Source organism: Larimichthys crocea, chromosome XVIII, assembly GCF_000972845.2.
Source record: "Larimichthys crocea isolate SSNF chromosome XVIII, L_crocea_2.0, whole genome shotgun sequence".
Lineage (NCBI taxonomy): Eukaryota > Metazoa > Chordata > Actinopteri > Sciaenidae > Larimichthys > Larimichthys crocea.
In genome coordinates this window covers 10,983,985-11,006,750 of record NC_040028.1, presented here as the reverse complement: position 1 = coordinate 11,006,750, position 22,766 = coordinate 10,983,985, and the positions used below count along the sequence as shown (strand labels likewise).

At 40.2% G+C, this 22,766-nt stretch overlaps 2 protein-coding genes across 3 annotated transcripts; one reads left to right on the top strand and one right to left on the bottom strand.

Annotated features, from left to right (window-relative positions):
- Positions 1-763: 763 nt before the first annotated feature.
- On the bottom strand, positions 764-4,507 carry ercc1 (excision repair cross-complementation group 1). Its single transcript, XM_010743086.3, has 9 exons — positions 4,316-4,507; positions 3,847-4,206; positions 3,507-3,610; positions 3,210-3,309; positions 2,027-2,103; positions 1,723-1,822; positions 1,426-1,497; positions 1,163-1,231; positions 764-1,072 (listed from the first exon to the last, which is right to left on the bottom strand). The coding sequence occupies exons 1-9, from the start codon at positions 4,382-4,384 to the stop codon at positions 1,010-1,012; spliced, it is 1,014 nt and encodes a 337-aa protein (XP_010741388.3). The 5' UTR covers positions 4,385-4,507; the 3' UTR covers positions 764-1,009.
- A 1,174-nt stretch (positions 4,508-5,681) lies between these two features.
- sona (SON DNA and RNA binding protein a) lies at positions 5,682-16,316 on the top strand. Of its 2 annotated transcripts, none has more exons than XM_027290954.1 (10): positions 5,682-5,893; positions 8,717-8,806; positions 9,175-9,382; positions 10,092-10,168; positions 10,276-12,147; positions 12,373-12,766; positions 12,992-13,509; positions 13,613-14,100; positions 14,217-14,309; positions 14,910-16,316. In XM_027290954.1, the coding sequence occupies exons 2-9, from the start codon at positions 8,779-8,781 to the stop codon at positions 14,289-14,291; spliced, it is 3,660 nt and encodes a 1,219-aa protein (XP_027146755.1). In that variant the 5' UTR covers positions 5,682-5,893; positions 8,717-8,778; the 3' UTR covers positions 14,292-14,309; positions 14,910-16,316. The 2 variants fall into 2 exon arrangements, with proteins under 2 accessions (XP_027146755.1, XP_027146754.1); XM_027290953.1 differs by having other exon boundaries at positions 9,172-9,382.
- Positions 16,317-22,766: the final 6,450 nt, after the last annotated feature.

Sequence of the window (22,766 nt, the reverse complement as noted above, 5' to 3'; positions counted from 1 at the left end):
CTACATATTTCTCTTGTCACCATAGCCAATTTTACTTTGAAAGTGTCCTCTGTCTTACTACAGTGTAACTTTAGGTTTATTTCAAAGTACATATTTAAAAAGCTGACTCTCGAAGTAGCAAAAGTTGGGAATCTCGGAGGAGCACCTAAAGGCAGCACCGCACTCTTTATGCAAAACCTGCTGAGCAGATGTTAAAAGTGCTTTCACGTTACTCCTTTTTTAGAGTAACTTTACTGCTCTTCTTCATATTCAGATTCATACATGAGTTACTGCACAGTAGTGGTAGGTAATGATCTACCATCTATGATGATTTATCGCCTAGATATGTCTCTAATCTTTGATTTTTCTGTGAAATATTAGATAATTTGACCTCTTTGGGCCTTGATCAGTTACTGAAGTGAAACCATGTGAGAAGTTTAGAGAGGAAACAACTCAGACATCTGAAACATGAGAAAAGACCCCAGCTTTTTTTTTTGTAAGAGGTCAGTAACTAGTAACTGCTCTGCAATATTACCCTCTTAAAGGTGTAACACCTTTAATTTACTTGATTAAATGTACTTATTACTTTCCATCACAAAGGAATGGCATCATCCCTCATCTATCCTATCAACAAGCTTTATTATCTTAGCTTTATTAGTATTATTATCCCTAGATTTTGTGAATAAGCACAGATTTTAGCACTACCTGGTTATTTTTCATTGAGAACAAAGAACGAAATGAAAGGTACACTACACTGTATAGTAGAAAAATATTACAAAATGTTTATTTTCATAAAAAATAATTAAACAATGAACAAATATCACACCATAACTCAATAAAGCATTAAATCTCTAACAACTGAAGAGCTCACATCTTAAAAGAGCAGTCACATTTTACACATTTCTTTCTTGGCCTTCGTTAATTAAGAGTGTTCACAGTATTTAATTCAGTCCTCCGATGTGTGTTTGCATGCTGTTCAGCTTTATAGAGTTCTGTTCAGAAGCATTTCACACATCCTTGGTGAGAAGTTTCAACTGTCTTTTGTCTTAGATTTGAGGAAGGGCTTATGGAGCACATCATGTAGTCGCCTTGCCTGCAAGCACAAAATATAAAACATGATAATTAATGAAATGTCCCATCTGTCTCCTGAGTGTTCATATGCTGCACATGTATTTTTACTCACTTTTTGTGGTCCAAGGCCTGGACAGAGAACCAAGTCTTCCTTAGAGGCATTAATGATTCCTTCTACAGACTGTAAAAAAAAAAATGTACAGAATTCATTACCTCAGCACACTCTTCAGATCATTCCCTCCGAGAACATCATTATATGAAATTACGTAGAATGAAAAGATTAATTCAGGGTATGCCATCAAAGCAGCCTGTGGATAAAACAGATTATAGTATAGCATCAATCTGTGGATGAATTTTCACTGTAGTGGTACTCACTGAGAAAGTGGACAGTAAAGTAATGGCATCGGTCTTGTTTATAGACTTCACAGTGGTCAGGCAATCTGTAACCTTAAAACAAACCAATCGAATCAGCGCTGCGCTGTTAAAAGACTGAAAAACACTCAAACTCTGATTGCAGATAATCATTTTTAGCATTCTGTGCGGCTGCGTCATGAATCATATTCAGTCAATCGCACTAAAGTGTTTCCCCCTTTTTTAAATGGGCACAAATTATTAAATATAAACAGTAATAGAGCTCATAATGTTTGAATAGAAAATGGTGAATCTACACACCTTTGACAGATAGTCTTTTTCGACTTGCTCCTTCAGCACGTCTGCTGGTTTCTTTTCATATGACTTATATGTTTCCAGGTAACGTCCTGCCTCCTCTGGACTGTCAAATCAACATTAAAATATTAGGAATGAGTATCGTTTTTATTAAAACAAGAGATGCTTGGTTCAAAAAACTGAAATATCACATTTTATCTTATGATAATACACTTTAGGTGGCATGGGCACATTTAAAACTGATACCATGTACACTCTTTTTTATGTCTTTGTTCCCGTGACGAACTGTTCGGTATGTTGCAGGTCTTACCTCCACGCCAGGATGAGAGTGCAGTCTGCCATGATGCAGATGCGAGCAAGCTCCTTCAGTGCATGATGAGGATCTTTCTGTGATGGAAAAACTACATTAAGTCTTCATTCGTAAACATAGCAATAGATTTGTTGCATAGAGTAGAGATTTCCTGTTTTTTTATTTAATAATTAAGTATATAGCGTCTTTCGTCTCTGGCATTCACATTTTCCTACATACAATAGCAAAATTGCCTCCAGCTGCACAGCTCATGCTTCAATTACACCAACGTTAGAGAAACTAATTCAATTGAGGCAAGATATACATACTTGACAAATTAAACGTTCTGCATGGATAGCTTATAATACAGCTCTCCTTTAAGGGATTAGCATTTTGTATAGGCTGTTCCGTTTGGTTAAATATAACATTGCTGAACGTTTTAATCCTTGTCAACACCTCGTAATGGAATATTACATTACCTACCCGAGAGATGTTATAGATGACTAGCTGCCATACAGAAATAATGTATTTTGTCTCTTTATTTTTGTAATCAGTGTTTTAAAACTAGTGTTTTTCTCCTAGTATTAACAGCCAACCAGATGTAGCCAAAGGTTTTTAAGTCTCCTAGAAACACTTTTATATTTAGATGAAACTAAAATTAATATTCTTGAACTGCTGAAGCAAGAAGCTCTGAATAGATTTTGGACAGCCCCTCTTTATTTCTGGCATAAACAAAAATATAAAAATTCAAATGTAGCTGTCATAAAAGCAACACCTTTGAGTGTACCACACGAGTAATTACATATTTTTTCACTGTAAATGTCAAAGTGGGAGCTAAATGAATTGTGAGATGAAATAAAACGGGCAGATTATTAAATAGAACAGCAAAAATAAAACAAATTAATTTAAGTCTGTCTTTAATGAATGCATTGTTAATTAAACATGAACACTGAACAAGTGTATTAGAAATAAGCACAGTTTTTTTTTACCAAAGTACCAAAGGAAACAGCTGACATAGCTGGAACACGACGAGTTAGTACAATTTGATCAGATTTAATATATAGATATCAGTTAAAATATGTCTTCTGTGGATGTGATAATAATACAGTAGTACTACCTTGCAGGAGTTAAAACACTAGTGTTTGCCAAGCATTATGACTAAATTAATATAACTTGTCAATGTCACAGTCTGTTCTTTACTTACCACATCTACTTGTGTCAGTAACACACGCAGGGTGAAAGTCTGTCCAAGCAGCTTGAGACGATCATGAATATAGTTCGGATTGAGATTGTGATACCTCAGACTGGGCCAGACCAACATAGAGAGAAAAAATATATATATGAACAAAGTGCACAGCCACTCTTAATTTCAAAATGTCATCATATACTTGTGTAAGACAACACAACGTCAGGGCAACAGGAAAACAAATGTGAATACAAAACGTCTCTTTTTGATTTCACATCCACACACATGAAATTTATTTGAGGCACAAACACCTACCTGAGGAAGAGCGCACAAGTTGTCTGGCCTAAAACATAGTCTGGTGCAACATCTCCAAACTCCCACGGGACACTCCTCACAAACTTCAGAATGGGATTTCCTCTCTGAATAATAATAATTAAAAAAAAAGCAAATATATGAGGCGACACCTCCTGCTGTCGAAGTCAACTAACAAGCCTGAAAACAGCAAAAACAAACCCAAAGCTTTAAAGAAACTTCGAGCCCCTGGGGAGTAACATCTGCAAACTAATCTACCTTGTAATGTGACTCAAGGGGAATAAAAATGTGTAGAGAATGGATTTAAGAATGGAGAGTGTTGGTGTTACATTTTGATGCATACCTGACGAGGACTGACAATAATGCTGCTCCCAGACCCCATTTGTTTTGGACCCAGGCTGATGCTTTGACCATTCCCCTCTTTTTGAACCAGTGTGTCCTCATTCTTCTTCACCCCTTTGCTACAGTCCTGAGCTGTTTCACATCCTCCTGTGGCAGACGACACTGAAGCTGATTCACTTTGCTTCAGGTTGGTGGCTGCAGCAGCTTCAGCCCTGAGCGGCTTGGAGGGACCCTCCCTCACATTATTTTTACTCTGGATGATAAAGTCTGCATAGGACAGCGGCTGGTCCACGGGCTCTGAAGCGGGCTTTGCTGAGGTGTTTTGTCCTCCTGTGGATGAAGACTGAAACTGCGGCTTTGGCTGGAATTAAAATCAGAATAGAAAATTTTAAAATCTGTATCTGGACAAGCTGGCTAGTTTGCTAACTCTTAGCCGAAAGATAGTGAAGATATTCTGGAAAAATACGGACCGGTATTCTTTCTTTGGTGAAAGCAGAGTCGTCCAAGTTGATGTTAAACCTCTTCTTCATGTCTTTCATCTGATGAAGACTGTAAAAACAGTAAAAACACGCTACTACTGCGACTTATTGTAGCTTTACTATCCTCTTGCCTTACTGTCAGGCGACAGAGCAACAACATCAAGACTTCCGCCGCGAATCCTTCAAAATAAGAGCACCTCTGTAGGAAATAAAATAAATATGTGAATGAAAGATATAGCACATATCCTAAAATTGGGCTATGCACAACATTTTGAGCCTTATAACACTCTTCCACTGAAAATATGTGTCTTGCTTACAAAATATTTGACTTTCACTGTGGATAATAATATATGTGCAAGAGTGTTTCTAATCTTAAATGCATTCTCCTGTATTTATTATTAACAATTTATTGTTAATAATTAATTAATTAATTATTAACAATTAAATATAATTTAGTCATGTTTAATATTAATGAAAAAAATGAAATGAAATGTAAACGTAAACGGTTTTGATCAAATTTAAATCCACACTGTTTTATCAGTCTATGCCAGTTGTGTTTTAAATATGCAGCTTACACTTTCTTTATGCTGTCAGTGCCTGTACAAGAGTGTGACGTGTGAACTTGAAACGTAGAATTACATCTTGTTAAACTTTTGAAATGAAAAATATTTGCATATGAATTTATTCTGTGAGCACCATTCAAAAAAACTGTTTGCAATACTGTTTACACTGTACACATCTTTTATTTTTTGATAGATCACTGTTAATAGTGTTCATTCTGTTTATACTGCTACATTTGCCATATTTATACTGTTTATATCTTCAAGATTTGCCGTATTTTTCTTTGATATCTTGTTACTCGTATAAATATGTTTTATATTTATTATGTTATTCTTATTAATATTCTTATTATTTATTATATTTATATTTATATTTCATGAATATTGTTGTTTGCACCAGGGATATGAGGGAAACACAATTTCAATCCTCTATGTCCTGTACATATGACAGCATTGACAATAAAGTTGACTTGACAAATAAGAAAAAAAACATTGTCAAATTAAATACTACATAAAATACAGGTAGCATACTTTCAGATGCTGGGGCCGTTTATATTTGTATTTGATTTAAGCAACTAGGGTGTCATTATGTGGATTTATGTACTGTACATACAGCCATGTTGTGACGACTTTTTGGACATTGTTCACTACATAAAATAGTAAATAACATAATGTATTTAGTATGTAGTAAATAACATAATGTATTTAGTATGTAGTAAATAACATAATGTGTATAACAAATAAACAACGAGTAGAGATGTTTAATAACCCCCTAGACTTTGCTACGGTTTGTTACCATGGAGCGCGGAGTTGCCTAGGAGACAGTGACGCCTCCATTCAAACCGCGAAGCATGGCATGTTGGGAAACCTTTCTCTATCATGGCGGATCAGGCAGTCGGCTAATGTTAACGGTTAGCATATTCAACGATTGTTTGGTTTCACGCGATCCAAGACTGCGGCGATCTGGCTTTTTCTACACGTCGGACTCCAGCCACCGAACAGAAACTGGGTAATTATACGCCACAGGGACCGACTGCTGCGATGAGCGAGTGAGCTCACTTTGTTGAAACAAGTGGTAGCTAAACGTCCGAGCAGCGTAGCAGTTAGGACGTTTAGCGGATCACCGCCGCTTAGGCCGCGGCGTGCAGGCAAGCATGCTCAGCTTCAACCGCGGATACATTGTCCAACTGATCGGCCTGTGAAGTCTTTTTGGTTTTAAGAAACAACAGCTTTATTTAAAAAAAAATCAGTATAATTGTTAGATTAGCTAACTTACACCACAGTTAGCTGGCTTCTGGTCTGTGAATGGACATTAACGCTAGGCCCGACAGTGATTAGCATTATCTAACGTGTCTGCTGCAGTTTCAAACTTTGTCTTTTGTCCTTTTTTTTGCTTCTCTTATCCGTGCAGCTTTTACCTATTTGCAAAATAATATAATTTTCTGGAATAATTGTGTCGACAATAGAAGGGCTCACTTAATGCAAGCTAACGTTGTTTGAAATCCAAAATAACATGCTGGCAACCTTTTTTAATGGTTAGCTTTAGCATCAACCGGAGCGGCAATGTTCACACGGTGGATGCGGTGAATGTGCAGCCTACGTAACCTCGAATATTAGTATTTTTTATACCTTAAATGTCGAATGTATGACTATTGCTTTGTTATTGTTATTGTTTAGGCAAATAGTGCGTGTGTAAGAGTTGAGTAAACCGTGTGAGATTGCAACTATTTTTGAACAGCAGTCTTATGTATTCATGGTAGCAGGGCTAATGTTGACTCTATTAAAGCGTAAGTATTTTTTTTTAGTATTTTTTTTTCTCTCCAAAATGTGGTCAAAATTCAGCATTTATCGGCCTTGATGAGAACAAATGATACCTGTATGCACACGCTACGCTTAGTCCTTTAGACAAGGACAACAAGTTGCCTTTGAGAGATTTCAATTGAGAAGGAGATTTTGAAGAAATTATATATATATGCCAAGCAGCTTCTACAATTAGATGTATACAAATTGTGTTTTGCGTTAGCAATCCAGCCTGTAGGAAATGCTGCCTTTGTTATGTTAGAAGCGGGTCTGGATGTTATGTCATAGTTATAGTTATGGGATTTATCTGCTCCTGTATTTAAGTGTTGGTAAACCATGTTTTGTCTCATACATCTCAGGTCATCTCGATTAATGGCGTTAAGGCATGTTTGGAAGCTCTGATGCTTGCAGTCTATTTATTACTGAAAGATAGCCGATCTGTTGGCAGACACATGCCTCTCTCCCCATATGCCTCATCTCATTTGACTCTTTCAAAATTGTTTACAGACGGTGAAATCAAAAGCATAATTACTCTAAAGTTATCCTCTCACAGTTCGATCTTTTCGCTGTGAGATACTTTGGGGTTGCTATGTGTTCAGGAAAAGCTGTTTTTGTTTCCCAGCCTAACCATCAAATTGTTTACCAGAAGAATTGAGTTTCTGTGTCTGGACTATAGTATGTGGTGGCGAAATTAAATATCACAATGGCCAGAAGGTGTTCTTCTGATATTAATATTTACCACAGGATGAGACCTGGTTTGTTAGAGGCACAAGAGGATACAGAGGCAGTGCACTTTTTGTAGAAATATGTTTTCGAGAAGTATTTGTTCAACTTCAAATTAATTTTCAAGGCTGTAGTTTGTGGTGCTGTGGGTTATACTTAGAGGTGTCTCTTAATATTTTGACCACTTTATAAATACTCATAGCAGCGTGACTACGCAGCTATTTTGCTCCTGACTAATGGGCTACCCGTTTAAAACATTTCTCTACCTGTCTCTACATATGATCTGGGGAAATCTTAAAGGTTTTTTTTTCCCCCTCTTTGTGGGGTTACGCGTGCTGTGCTGGCACAACGCATTACAGTGTGTGGTGGTATAGTAAAAGGCATTGCTTAGCTTGGAGAAGGGTTTGTAGCCAATTCAATGGCCTGTCCGCTGATGGTCACCACTAGGTACTACCACTAGAGGCACTAAAGCTAGTGGTCTGGACAAGTAAGCGAGTGGTCTTTGACTTCTCTTTTCTCTGGCCATGTTGGCAACACCAGGTATGTTAGATCAGAATCCTTTGTCGATTAACTAAACTATTATCGATGATGCCTATGTTCTCATTGTTGCGCATGAGTAGGTTATTTTTTATTTAACTGTTTACAAATGTGAACTGGTAGTCCATCATGGTCCCTGTGGTCCAGACTACGGTAGTTGCTCAGTGAGCCATTGCATGGTCTGTCCATGGTCAAGATCAGCCGGTCAATGGTCTATTGGGTGGTCCCAATCATCCATGTTTCTCGCCTGCTTTATCCCTTCTTTTGCCTTTGGTCAAGTGCTATACTTTTGTTACTACTAACTATTAATACATTGTTTTTGTTGACAGGGACAAACACCAGAAATCATAAGAATTATATTATCTTGTGATTAGTCCTAAATTGTGTCGTTATTGTTATACTGTATTTTAAAGTTTGTGTGATGATGCATGACAATTCTTGTGGCTATATGGACTACTGAGCTTTACCATTAGGGGTGCCGCCTGGTCTACCCTTTTAAATAAAATATAGGCACACTTTTGATCGTTAAGTGGCATTTTAACTGTGTTTTCAAAGTAGCTCCCTCGAGGCTACTTGCTACCAGAGCCATGTAAAGAGAGTGTTGCCATATTGTAAACTAGTGATTGCACATCTGGTGCTATATTGGTACCCAGCCCTAATTAGTAGTTGGTCAACATTTTACTCTAACATTGCAATGAGATCTTTCTTTTTCTGTTGGTTCTGCATTCTTTGATGCTTAAGTTACATTACCATTTTTCCCCCCTCTCACCAGTGTTGAGTGAGGGAGCAGCACACCAGTGACAGTAAGAGAGCCTTGACAAACCCACCGGCACAATGGAATGTGCAGTGGACATTCCCTCAGGTGAGTGATGGATAGGAAACAAAGAAATGTGTCATTTAAATTTTACCCTGTTGATTGAGTTGTCTTTCCCCAAGATTTTAAGTTGAATATTTTAACTAAAGCATGCTCCTTTTTTGAAAATAGACTTAACCAGTGTTTGCCAAATGTCCCTTAGCCTCACAGCTTGAACAGTTTACACAGGATTCTTGGGTACAGTGCACAGTAGATTGAAGCTGGGACTGGCCCCAGCTCCCATCTTTAAAGGATAAGTGGGTATAGCTAATGGATAATGAATGGACTAATCAAATAAATTGCTCTAGGTTTTGTACATGTGATGGATTTCCCAAATACTTGTGTAATCTGCAATGCTGACTGTCATCCCTCAGCAGGTGAGGATGAGGCACCTGAGAAAGATGACATAAATGCTAAGGAAGGGAATGAGCCACCCCACAAGAAAAACAAGAAACACAGGAAACACAAGAGCAAGAAGAAGAAGAAGAGGAGGAAGGGGGAGAAGGAGAGCAGCTCAGAATCTGGTGCCGAGTCGGATTCGGAGCCACCACCTCCATTGAGACCTGTCAGGACCACCAGAGCCAGGTCAGAAGAACTGAACTTTTAATTGAACTAAGTGTTGTCTGAGACTTGACATATGTATTCTGTCTTGCTTTCTTCTTCTTTTTTTACTATCAGTATCTGTGTGACCCATTTCAGTCCATCATGATTCTCTTCCCTCTCTGAGTCAGATGGAAAAGTTGACAGCGCCTTCTCAATTCTTGGATAATTAGCTGGGCTTGCGTTATTTTTTTCCTTCCTCAAATTCTTTTTGCTACTAAAGTATTTTATTTGAGGCACTTTTTACACATGTGTCTTGTCCACTTTGTGTTTCCCAGTAAAGTTTTAAAATCCAAAATGTGCCATGATGCTTTCAAAATACTAGGTGCATCTTTATTAATGGCTGCTGATCCCTGCCTCCGTCTTTAATAACCCCCAACGTATAAAAGTAACGCCTAATATCTGCCCACAATTGAATGCAAGAGAGCAATGTAATGGCGTAGCTTCACAACTTTATTGTCCAGCTGAGGATAGATCAACATTAGTAGGCTATATTTCTGTGTAGGCTGCAAACTCCATTATGTTCCGTTACTGCAACAGTGCAAAATCTTTCACATATGCAACACGATGCATCTTAGAATCAAGAAATGTCTGCATTCTTCAACAAAAAAGACTTTGCACCTCACCCAAATGAAAGTTGTAGTTTGTTTGTATTGGAAACTTAATACACCTTTCTATGTTTTTGTGTTTGTAGTGCCAGACTAGCAGCAGCAGCAGGAACTGGAGAGCATGCTGGGCTGAAGGAGGAGGGCAAAAGGGATGTAATTACAGGTATGAGACCCTCACACACAGACACATCTGATTCATATTTCCTTTTGAAAGTAATGGATTAATTCCCGCTATTTGGTTTTTAAAGAAAGCATAACTTCTCCTCTTAGATCGTGTGGATATGGAGGGAGATGTAAAATCTAAAAAGCACAAAAGACACGCTGGCAAGAAGAAGAAAAAGAAGAGGAAGAAAGATGAAAAGCAGGAGAAGAAATCCCCATCTCGCTCCCCATCTGAAAGCAGCTCAGCTTCAGGTTCTGAGTCTGAAGGTGAAGGCGGTAAAGGGGCTACTGATGGCAAATGCTCTCCAGCTGCAGCATCTGACCTGCCAGAACCAGTGTCCAAACTGGTGTCAAAAAGCAAACGAGGGGAGGAGAAGGGGGTTCCCATCCTTACACAAAAACAGGAATTGCTTGGAGTGAAGAAAGAGGAGATATTAGATATGGATGTGACCCCATCTGGAGGCAAGGGTGGTAACACAAATGGTTCAGAAAAGGATATGAGGTCCCCCTCTGCATGCCAGGATGAGATAACACAGACAGCAACAGTAAAGGTTAAGACTGAAGGTAGTCATGCTGATGTTGCATTCTGCCATGCCCAGGAACTCCCTGACATCATCCCTAAACAGGAAGGTGCTACCCCCAGAGATGACCCAGGCCTGAAAGATCAGGCCAATTCAGTTCAGAGGGCAAAGGTTAAAGATTGTGATTCTCCCAGGTCTAGGTCTCCTTCCCCTTCCAGGGGTGTGGACATTAAGAAGTCTGAGTCAAGTCATAGCCTAACACCTAGTCCTGGTAGGCAGCAGTCTGATGGTCAAACAGCGGCAGCAGTAATGAAAGAGCGACCAAGAACCCCTTCTAGGTCAACCTCAAAGGGAAAACGTTCTACAACTCCTTTAAAGAGTCGCCAGCTGTCACGCTCTCTGTCTCGCTCTCAGTCCCCTAAATCTAGGAGGAAGTCACCCTCCCCTTCCTCAAAGTTGCACAAGAGAACTAGCTGTCAGTCCCGGTCGACTTCACGCTCCCCTACCCCCAAGAAGAAGGTGTCAAAGCCTCCAAAGAAGCTCAAGTCTCCTAAACGTCGGAAGAGTTCATTGTCTGTTTCCCCAAAGCGACGCAGAAGTTCTCTCTCTCCGAAAAGAAAGGTATCACGATCCCCTAAACGTGGTGGGCGCAGATCCCCTTCTTTATCTCGGTCTCCAAGGAGAGGTCGTAGGTCAGAGTCACGGCCCCGTGGAGGGACAAGGCGCTCTAGGACCCGCTCACCAAGGCGAGGTGGTGCAGTTAGTAGGCGTTCACGGTCCCGTTCTATCACTAGAACCCGTCGCTCTCACTCTAGATCAAGACGTCCTGTTCATCGCTCCAGTTCACGGTCACTGGGAAGGCGTGCAGGAGGCAGACGCTCCAGGAGTCGGTCCTTGTCTCGGCGAAGGAGATCACCACCCCCAAGATCCCGCCGCTCACGCTCCCGGTCAGTCCGCAGGAACAGGCGGACTCGTTCACGTTCCGTTGTAGTCCTTAAGCGCAACCGTCGCTCCAGATCTAGGAGTGCCCGTAAACGGACCAAATCCAGGACCCCTCCGTCCCGACGTAGGTCTAAATCCCGGTCACCAGCCAGAAGGCGCTCACGATCCCCTGCCAGGAGAAATCGTTCTCCACCAAGGTCTGGGAAACGCTCCAAGTCCCGTTCATTGTCTCGAAGGCATTGGTCAAAGTCACGCTCACCACTACCTAGCAAACGCAGATCCAAATCTCCTAGGAAGAGTGGAAGAAGGTCAAAGTCTAAATCCATCTCTGAAGGCTTGAACAGATCCAAGTCTAGTTCCAGGTCCGAGTCAAGTGATGGGCGGTCTGAGAGCTCCTCCCCAGCCAGGTCCACATCCTCCTCCCCTGTTAAAGAGACGAAGCACTCCTCTCCTAAGGCAGAGCAGTCATCTGATGAGAAGACAGTTGGAGAAAGTGGAACTATTTCAGCTACAATAGGTCAGTCCTTTTTCATTGCTATGTTTTCAAGCATTTTGCTCCTTGTTTGTTCTTTTTTCTAACAGGCAGTGAAAACCAGTTTATTTTGGTGTGTACAGAAGTACAGACTCCAAAAAATAGGAGCTCAAAAATTTCAATGAACACTCAATCGACAGTGACATGCAATTATTGCCTTGAAATTGCCTAATGTGTCTTATTCCTTGTCATTTAACATGTACCATGCAGGTGCGTGGAAGCCCGTTCTCCCAGCAGCTGCCTCTAGCCCCCCCACTGAAAGCCCCTCAGATAAGTTGCAGCCCCTGAAGCTTGTTCCCAATGCCAAGGAACAAATGGAGTTAACCGTCTCACCCAATGAACGAGATGTTTCCAGGTCCAGGTCAGGTTCCAAAGAGCCCGGCACTAGTCCCGAAAGGTCAGAGTGTACAGGAGGCTCAGATGAAGAAGAGGAATCTCCCGTTAAAACTCTCCTCAGGCTCCTCAGCTCCTCAGCATCTCCGGGAGTGCAGAAGAAGCAGCTGTCAAAGTCACGCTCACCTACAGATCGTAGAAAGCTTTCGCGCTCAACCTCGTCACCTCGACGATCTACATCCAAGTCTACATCCAGAAAGAAGCAGTCCAGGTTTGTCGTGTGTATGGGTTTATCCTGTGTGTCAGTTCTGGCGGTCCTAAAAGAGCTTTATTTAATTACTATAAGGTCTTGAAAGTTATTAAATATTAAAGACCACATGAAACAGGGACTTGAGAGGTATCTATTCACCAGACCTAATGGTGGCATTATGCTGCACTGTAAGTGTAAAAGTCAGTATTGTGCATGTATATATTTTTTTTATTCACCCTTCCTCAGGTCCAAGTCTCCAGTGAGGAAAAGAGAATCGGTGTCTCCTTCAGAAAGGAAAAAGCGACGCTCTAAATCCCGGAGTCCTGCCAGACGGCGGAGGTCACGCTCGGCTGCACGGCGCAAGCGATCACGATCCAAGTCACGGACCAGGGTTCGCCGGTCCAAGTCCCGCTCTCCAACCCGCAAGAGGAGATCCCGTTCACCAAACGCCCGTGGGAGGAGGAGGTCCAAGTCCACAGATAGAAGCAAGCGATCCAAGAGCCGGTCCACAGGCCGAAGGAAAAGGTCCAGGTCAGGAGACCGAAGCAGGCGATCAAGGTCTCGTTCTTCTGATCGCAGACGCAGGTCTAGGTCAAGGGGTCGAGGGAGGCGCCCGGCATTTCGCAGTCGTTCGTTTGATAGACGGGACAGATGGAAAAGGGAACCTAGCCACTCTCCAGTTCTCATTCTCCGCAAACAGCGGCGCTCAGGGTCCCGGACACGTCGCAGCACTAGCAAGACTCCTCCACGGCTTACTGAACTAGGTACAACATTTTGAGAGAAACTAAAACAATCTGATAGCTCATATATTTGTTATGTTGCATTTCTCATTCATTTTGTTTGGTTTTGTACCCCCTCTTTCCTCAGATAAGGACCAGTTACTGGAGATAGCCAAAGCTAATGCTGCTGCCATGTGTGCTAAAGCGGGGGTGCCTATTCCTGAAAGTCTTCGGCCAAAAGCCATCCTCCAGCTCCCTCTACCCACTCCATCTCCTACCCCCCTCTCCTTACCTCTACCTTTACCTCTCCCCATGGGCATGGGAATGCCCAATATGCCCAATATGCCCAACATGGGTCCAATGGGGTTACCCAATATTCCAGGGATGCCCAGCATGTCAAACATCACCATGAGTGCTGCTATGGCAAGTATGACAGCAGCTACTATGACAGCTGCTCTGACCAACATGGGTGCCCTGGCGGCCATGCCTCCCCTTGCCCCGCTTCCTACCATCACTAACAAGCCTCCCCCGTGCCTCGCGCCCCCAACGCCAACCCTCAACTTGGACCACATAGAGGAAGCAAAGCGGAAGGTCACTCAGCAAGCGAACATACATACCATCAAAGAGCTTACAGAGGTAAATGGAGGGCAGTGTGACATGTTTGTCTACCTGAAGAAGTTTATATGGTGTCTAGGTGCACAACTGTGGCAACTTAAAGTAATCGATGTGTTTTTTTTTCTGTGTTTTTGTAGAAGTGTAAGATGATCGCAAATAGCAAGGAGGAGATGGCCATTGCTAAACCCCATGTCTCAGATGATGAAAGCTAAAACCACCGAGCCCTCACGGTAAGATTTTCACTCTTTATTCTTTAATTTCTTTGTATGTCTGTCTTTTATGTTAGTGTTTTATTCATTTTAGTCCTTTCTCTTGTAGGTATTGGGTTTTGAAATGAATTATGTAAAATATTCTTTGTTTTCTTTAACAGCATTTCACTTAGCTGGCTTAGCATTCTCACCATTGCCCTTTTTTTGGGTCCTCCATTCCTCTTCCCTACATTTACATTTATGATTAAGTCATTTATCTGTGACCCATTAAAATCCAATCAAACCATTGAGTTTCTGTTCAAGTCTCACATACATTTTCTTCAGTGTAAGGACCCATTCTCCAAGTTTAAAGTCTAAAACTGCTGGCCATTTTACCCAATACCTGACATGACGTTTCGCATTGTACTTTTATTTGTTGTCACTTCTATTATAATTAACAAAGTTTAAGTATTATACAGATATTTATTGAGACAGATAATTTTGTGCCAATTCGTTCGCTGTTATTGTGTAGACAAGTGGTAGTTATGAGACCCTGTAAGCATTAACTGATGATGATTTTGTCTCTGATTAATATAAACAAAATGTTGTAACAGTCTTTTCTCTCTCTCTCTCTTTGCACAGTCACTCTCCTCAAAGGACTTAAGGAAAAATGTTTGTTTTTTTTAAAGAGAAAAAAAACGCTTTAGGAAGGACCTACTTTTCCCACAATTCCCTTTGGCAGACAGATGACCTGACTGAGCCTCATAAACCCCCAGAAGAAGAAGAAGAAGACCATCCCCGCTCCCCAGTTTGTTTCTGTCTGTGTGAGAGATGGAGAGACTGTCACCTGTGATACCACTGAGAAAACTGGACACACCGACGTGTGTGTGCACAGTTGTATGACTGTATAGTGAGTCTGTGTGAATTGTGCGTGTGTGTGTATATAGTGACTTTCACCACCAACTCCTCAGTGTTGCTGCTCATTTAAGCAGTCACTGTTGTTAAGACTGAAGACGAAAAAAAACCAAACTAACTAGTGGCGCAAATGTTTTTGTAAAAGATTAGTTTCTCTAAATTTGTTTTACTTTTATGCTTTCTTAAAGGATTGTGTTAAGTGGAAACTGCTTCCTCGTTCTACTGTATTTCCCTCGGTTATCTCTAGTCCCCGGTTTTATAAACTAACAATGCAGATGAAGTTTTGGTAGATCCTCACGTGAAGATTTGTTTGAGTGACCACGTTGTTAATCCTGGAACATAGTGCCAGGGTTATTTTGAAGGACGGGAATAAAAAGAAGAAGGTTTCAAATTTTGGCTATGCCACAGATCACTTCATTGATAAAACATAACTAAATTCAGTTAGTACTGCCCTGGGTGTGATTATTATTTCTTTTTCTTTCCCATTTAAATGGCACCAAGCGCATCTTTGATCTGGTCTTTCTTTGTTGGGCTTTGTTGCGAGCAAAACCTACCATAGTCCCAGTTTCAGATCACAACTAAGATCCAATTAAATGTACTATGCTTAAGCTCTATCACTGTATCTCAGTATTTTTTTCCTTTTTCTGATATCAAACTAGAGGGATGAGAATGCAATCTCACTTAAACTTCACAGTGTAAATAAATGGAGGTAATTATTACTTGTTTAGAAGAATATTTCTAATTCACTCTGTGACTGAATACATGATAAACATTTGGCTTTCTTTTTTTTTTTTTTACTTGAGATATGATTTTGCGTTTCTGTTGCTGTTTACATTATTAAAACATTTCTTATTGCTTGCCTTTTTTTTGTTTTTGTTTTTGGAGGCACACAGAGAACATAATCCATATTATTCCACTGGGGGTGACAAATGACTTTTAGTGGTTTTGAAAGTTGCATGAAGAAAGTTAAATGTGTCCTGAACTGTGACATCGTTCAAAGTTTTTGTGTATTAGACAATCAGGTTCTTTGTCTCAAGACGCCTTTTTTTTTCTTATGAAGAAAGAACTAAAACCCACATGAAATGTACACATCTCGCATTCAGACGACAAATGGGAGAGTTCTGCGTAACAGAATGAAATATATAGCAAACAATGAAAAGAACAACTAGTCCTTTCCATTAAATCCACTGATGTTTAATACCTGCTTTACTTATAAATGTTGCCCTGGCCCATAGTAGTCTTCTGTATGAGCTGTGTCTGGGTAAACAGGATCTGTGTTTTCGCTGAATGCTTTAGTCTCTTTGGATAACTGAAGAACAAAGACGAAATTGGTGCTTTTAGGGAAAACTGGCAGGGATTGGTTTTTCTGTTTTCTAAGAAATCTTGCACTCCTAACTCCTTTAGTTTCATTGGAGAAGGAAATGATTCTGGATCTTCTTTGTCGACCCCACCACCACCATGCCCAGGGCTGTTTAACTGTGGAAGAAAATCTGTGAAGGTTTCGTCAAAGTGTAACTAAACTGACGCCGTACCAAAAGTGTTGGAACTGTTTCATTGATTTCCCCCCCAGATAATCTTTAGCTATTTTAATGATGGAGAAAAAAAAGAAGAAAATGCATTTTAGGTTACTTTTACTTTTTTTTTTTTTTTTTAGTATGGCATCGCTTGCTTTGTACATAAATGTGTTGATGATTATTAAAAACCTCATTGATCTGTATATACCTGTGTCCTGTACCATGTTCACTTCAGTAAGGCTCATTGTGTATTACTACACATCTACAAGGTTAGGATATATTAGATTCCTGCTAGAAATGGTAAGGGTTGTATAGTTGAGTTGATGTAAAATAGTCTATTTTACTAACCTTGTTGTCAGAGCTTATAATAAAGCTTCATTGAGTTGATCAAAGTAATTTTACGCTGATACAATTATGGAAGTAATAGGTCATCTGTTGTGGGATCAAAAGGTGAATAACTGCAATTTGCAAAGAATCCACATGGATTTATAAAGTAGCTTTTGTGCTGTGTGAGGTAGGACACACGTTTTCTTTGTTTAAAATTAGACCACACTGCCAGGTGTGAATGAGGTCACAGAATAAATGTTAAGTGACTTGACACTGGCCCAGTTGTGCACTGTTTAGCAGTGAATCAGCAACCAGATTTCAGATCAGTCATGAAAGACTTTAGTACAACCTGACTGTAGAATTTATCGATTTGCATCGATTCGCTGCATTGCTTGTGTGCGGGCAGTTTGTCTGTTTGCCTATGTGAAAGAAAGATGAATACATTTTTTTAATAGGAGTGGGCTGAATCCACCATGTCATTCCCTGTGTGCTCAGATAATTAAAATATCCTTTTGGAAAATGTTTTAGGCACTGAAAACACCTGTAGTTATGAAACTCTCCTACAAGTGGTGCACTTTCTCTTTGTTTCAAATGAACGTTTATTGTGGAGGTCAGAGACTTAAATCAATCAACTTTGGATTTTTTCCACCAACAAAAAGTGCCTTAAAACACTGCGACAACTGTAACACTGTAACAGAGTGTCTAGTAGCAAAGTGAGTCAAAGTAAGGGCTTTAACACATTAAACACTTTTTATTTTCAGTCACAAGTTTTCTGATTTACTCATATGTCGAGGGAAGAGGAGCGACCCAGGGCAGACTTCATGTTCATGAAGGAAGCTTAAAAGACTTTAATCTGTGGATTTGTTCATTGAATTGGATGAAAAAGTTAAAAACTCAAGAGTGAGAGTTTCTTCTTTATTCTTTATCATGGGGTTTAAAATGCAATTCACCATGCCATACACTTTGATGAAAAATACAATCATTACCATAGTGGTGGATTAAGGGCTTTGGACTGAACAGTGCCACTGATCTCTTCAAATGAATGAGACAAATCCTGAAGAAGAGGGAAAAATGCTGTAGTCCTTTTTATGTCTTGGAAAGTTTTCATGAGTGACTCAACACCTTATTTTACCACCTTGTTTTCAAAGTGATTAACACATTTCTAGCTTTTTTGCCTTGTCGACATGATTGAGTAATAATAATTGATGTTTGCAGTCCATGATTGTTTTTATTCTCAGTATTGGTTGAAAAGCAAGAGGCATGAATTCAAATGCAACACATTTTTTTCATTCACAACATTATGTAAGATTAGTTAAGTGAATGCACGCTTAGATGCATGACTCGTGCTGTGCACACATCTGATTTACTTAAAAAATAAAATACTTTACTCCAGTATTTTAGTATTATAGAAAAAAATTAGGAAACTGTACAAAGATGATTGAAGACAGGAGGGGGATTGAATACTGAATCTTCTGGTTTAGCACTGTTGTCTCACAGCAAGAAGGTTCCTAGTTTGCATGTTCTCCCCGTGTCTGTGTGGGTTTTCTCCAGGTACTCCGGCTTCCTCCCACAAGACATGCACTTACTAGGTTAATTGGTGACTCTGTTAGGTGTGATTAATTGTTTGTCTCTGTATGCCCTGCAATAAGCTGGCGACTTGTCCAGGGTGTACCCCGCCCAAAGTCAGCTGTGATAGGCTCCAGGCCAACGGTGACCCTGATGAGAATAAGCGGCAACAGATGAGAAAAATAAAGCCCTAATACATACAGTATGGCCATCGTTTCTATGCTTATCAGATTATTTTGTATGATAAATCTCACAAGGGCTGAAATAAAATATAAATCTAGGAACTAGAAGAATACCATCCCTTCAGCAAAAACAAGTAGTACATAACCCTCACATAAATCTTGTCTGTCCACTCCTTACCATAATAATTTCCATACTGTGTGGGTTAGGGTTAATAATCTGCATTAAACTAGTAACTGTTAGTAACTGTTTTTATATTCTGAACCAATTATACTACTGGGGACTATATAATTTGTGAACTGTAATTACATTAATCAGTAATTACAGTTACAGGCCTTCCTGTCAGTCTGCATGTTCACTTGTTTACCCATAGCACTAAGGATGTATTTGTATGTGGGTTGCATACTGAGCAGCAAGTGAGTCATTGGATTTTGCAGATCAATGGCTGTTGGTCGATGGACGGCTGAGAGCTTTGCAACGACCATCCAATCCAGGCACTCTACCAACTTTGTCAGGCATCAAGGAAAGGAGGTCATGTACACATAATTTCCACCCGCTCCTTTTTGCTTTCCATTTTCGCAAAATACACTTTTTTCACAACTTTGCTTTGCACTCCACTCACTCACACACTCCACTCACTCAAACACACACACACACACTGGATAAGCCGATGAATTCAGCTCGTTGGTAGAGTTCTGGATCAGAGTGGAACGTGTTTCACTACAATGTGAGACAGACTAACGAAGACAACAGAGACAGCAAAGAGAAAAGGAGAAAAGAGGATTTTAGAGAAATGAGAGGCTCACTGAGATAAAAGCTGACGAAGGCTGAGACAAAAGAGGGCGAGAACTGAGAACAAAAGAGAAAATGAGATGACTAATTTTACTGAGGAGAATTTGGAGCATTGCCTTCAGAGCCAAGTGAGCTGTGTCTGTAACTGTGAGGGTCAATGTACTGGTCATTGCAGTGCAATAAAGGTTGTGGCTTTGACTGTACTTGTCTGTTCATCGTACTGTCAAAACTGAGTGTGTGTGTGTGTCTGTGTCCTTGACAGGACAGAATCCTACCAAACCAAAAAATGTATGAAAGCAGGCGAGTCTGCTGCCACAAAGTCATACGAACATGTACGTCTATGATTGACACTCGTGTTGCATGACTGTCTCATGAAATATTTATGAGGGCGCTTGGACAGAGCAACTGTAAATCTTAATTTATGGATGAGTGAAGTTAATCCATTTAATTATTCATGCAAACTGGAAAGTAAAAATGCAATTTCAAATGATTCTTTTGATTTTCCATCCCAGTTTGAAAATTTAAATATATATATATATTTGCACATTTGCTTAGAAAAAATCCTTCAAACACGTCCTAATCTATGGTTAATATTCAAATGACAATTCATATTTGAAAGCTGAATTGCTGTAGAACGTTTGCAATAGTAAGACACACCACATCCTAAAACTTTTTAAACAAATTTAAAAATGACTATGCTGTTGCATACCTATGTGTGGATCAGATTAACTGACAGCAGTTATTAAAGCTTTTATTAAAAGTAATTATTTAATTCTTTGGGTGAGGGAAGGGTGGAGGTTGGGAGCAGTAGGGCATAGGGTCGAGGGCCAGTGATTGGGCAGTTGGAGGTGGGCATAAGGAAGGAAAGAGGGGTGAAGGTTGGGGAAATAAAGGACGTCATCTTTTTTCTTTTTTTTTTACAAAGTAGTTAGCAAAGTTGCAATTTAGAAGTCTATCCAGGTATATATCCACTCATGAAAAGAGAAAACAGTAAAGTATCAAAGCATGGGGACACATGGGGTTGGAAATATCCAGGTTTCATATTATACCAATCTGCAACAGGCTAATCAAATATTCATTCGATGTAAAATATTCATTTTGGCTGTAAAGTACTCACAATGGTAGGTTGAGTGGCAGAGATAGTGTTTTCCTTTAAATGTCTTTAAACAGTAAATATTGAAGTGTCGTGTATCTCATTTTATATCTAATGTAGAAATGGAGTATTTGAAATGTGGCTTTAGTCATCATAGCTGGATGTGGGTCACTGAACTCCATCCACGAGGGCGTAGGAGACGCTGGCCACTGTCGCAGAGTTGACCTATGAAGTCAGCCACAGAGACGGATGCTTCCTGACTGCAGCACGTGTTGGTGTGAATGATGAGAACATTGAGATAGTACAGTGTAGTGTGTGTGTGTGTGTGTGTGAGTGTGTGTGACTCCAAGTGATTCATTTCTATAGGGTGAGGGTGTGTGTTTGTGTGAGTCAGACTTCATATCGTGTGTTGTGTGTTTGTGCGTTCAACAAACACAGCAGCAAGGTTGTGCACATTTAATGTGTGCACGTGTCCTCTTTGTCTCTCCCACTTCTGTGTGTGTGTGTGTGTGTGTGTGACAGCCGCGGGAATGTGTATGTTAGTTCCAGTCCATTGCTCGAGAATGAGAGCAGAGGTAGTGTGTGTATGTGTGCGTGTGTGTGTGTGTATAGTTTGTCATAGGGATGGAGGGAAAACCCATGATGATGTTCACGAAGATCAAGGTAGATCAAGGTTAATGTGTGTCTCTGTGTCTGTTCCTCTTGCGTCTACACCGATTAGTGTGGCATGTGTTCAAGTATCAAAGGTGAGACTCAGCTGTAACACGTATGTAACTGCAGCAAAAAATACTTTTCTTCATATACAACCTTCCCCAAAATCCCTCTGGATGTCACCTGCACCAGCATCCTGCAACTGTATTCACACACCTAAACCTCCAACCCGACTGTTGAGATGTGTGTATAATAGAGTCATGGACGTTCCAGTCCATCGCCCATGTTACAGCTCACAGTGAGAATACCAAGACTGTGTCACAGCCACAAAACGATGTAAGGTCATACTACAACAAGGTAGAGTGGTGCAGCTGTGTGTGTTTGTGTGCGCTTGTCACTTGTACAGGAGCAAGATCTAGTTCATCGCTCTTGCTGACCTACACAACAAAAGCATCAACGTAGAGTAGTGTTGGCATTTGATCCTATGTGTGTGTGTGTGTGCCAGTGAGCATGCATGTGCTTCAAATACACAAAGCATATGAGCAGCTGCTGCTTCATGATTCATGCTTTGACACTTACCTGCATGTGTTCCCTTCACATGACTTGAACATATAGGCTAGTAATCTATTCAGACTGACTCATACAGGAACCAATAACTTGCCTGTTATGAAAAACAACTGATTTGTGTTTGTAAGATATTTAGGTCCGTAGTTTCCCAAGTATAGGTTAGTAAGACTACAGGCTGCTACAAATATATTGAACACTGTAAGAGTAAAGGAGACATGGGGATGGAAATATCCAGGTTTTACAATATGCCCACCTGCAACAGGCTAATCAAATATTGAAATCTGCAACTGGGTAATCAAATATTCATACTTGCCACCGGGATGTAAAGTACTCACATCGGTAGGTTGAGTGGTCTCCCTGGCTTACTGAGAGATCACACGTTCTATTCCTGGATAAACTATTGTAATCTTTAATTATGAGATGAATCACTTTTACTTACTCATCCGCTAGTCACCTCTCACAGTGATAGTAAAATGCATCTTCTTTTGTGATGGCTGTTTTTCCATTTCAGGAAAAGGAGAGGACTTCCATTTCTAAGCTTTCACTTGGAAAAAAAAATACTCGCTGATAGACGTAACATTGAAAATGTTTCTTTAAATGGCATTAATGAGATTGTGAGAAGTCACAGGAAACATGGGTAGAGGGAGAGTCCAGGGTTATTTCTTTGTACCTTGGCTTTATTAGGGAATATACATCAGGGAGAAATAAGAAAGATGAGAAAGGCAGAGATGACTAAGGTAATGAGCCAGGCTTAAACCAACTTTTAATGAATCCATAGTGACTGGCTTTACATGCTGACTACTGGCATGAAATTATTATTTCAGCTTCATATAACATGAAATATATCCTATCCTATCCCACCCATATTTCTCTGGTGTCTTGTTTGTTGCAGGC

Bases quoted from the DNA above. Each gene is read 5' to 3' on its own strand.
- sona (XM_027290953.1), top strand. From the start codon at position 8,779: ATGGAATGTGCAGTGGACATTCCCTCAG. The intron at 9,383-10,091 runs GTCAGAAGAACT...TTGTGTTTGTAG, and splicing joins GTCAGGACCACCAGAGCCAG to TGCCAGACTAGCAGCAGCAG. The intron at 12,148-12,372 runs GTCAGTCCTTTT...TGTACCATGCAG, and splicing joins AACTATTTCAGCTACAATAG to GTGCGTGGAAGCCCGTTCTC.
- ercc1 (XM_010743086.3), bottom strand. From the start codon at position 4,384: ATGAAAGACATGAAGAAGAGGTTTAACATCAACTTGGACGACTCTGCT. The intron at 1,498-1,722 runs GTGTGTAGATTC...GTTTGTTTTAAG, and splicing joins AAAAAGACTATCTGTCAAAG to GTTACAGATTGCCTGACCAC. The intron at 1,073-1,162 runs GTGAGTAAAAAT...TTGTGCTTGCAG, and splicing joins CAGGCCTTGGACCACAAAAA to GCAAGGCGACTACATGATGT.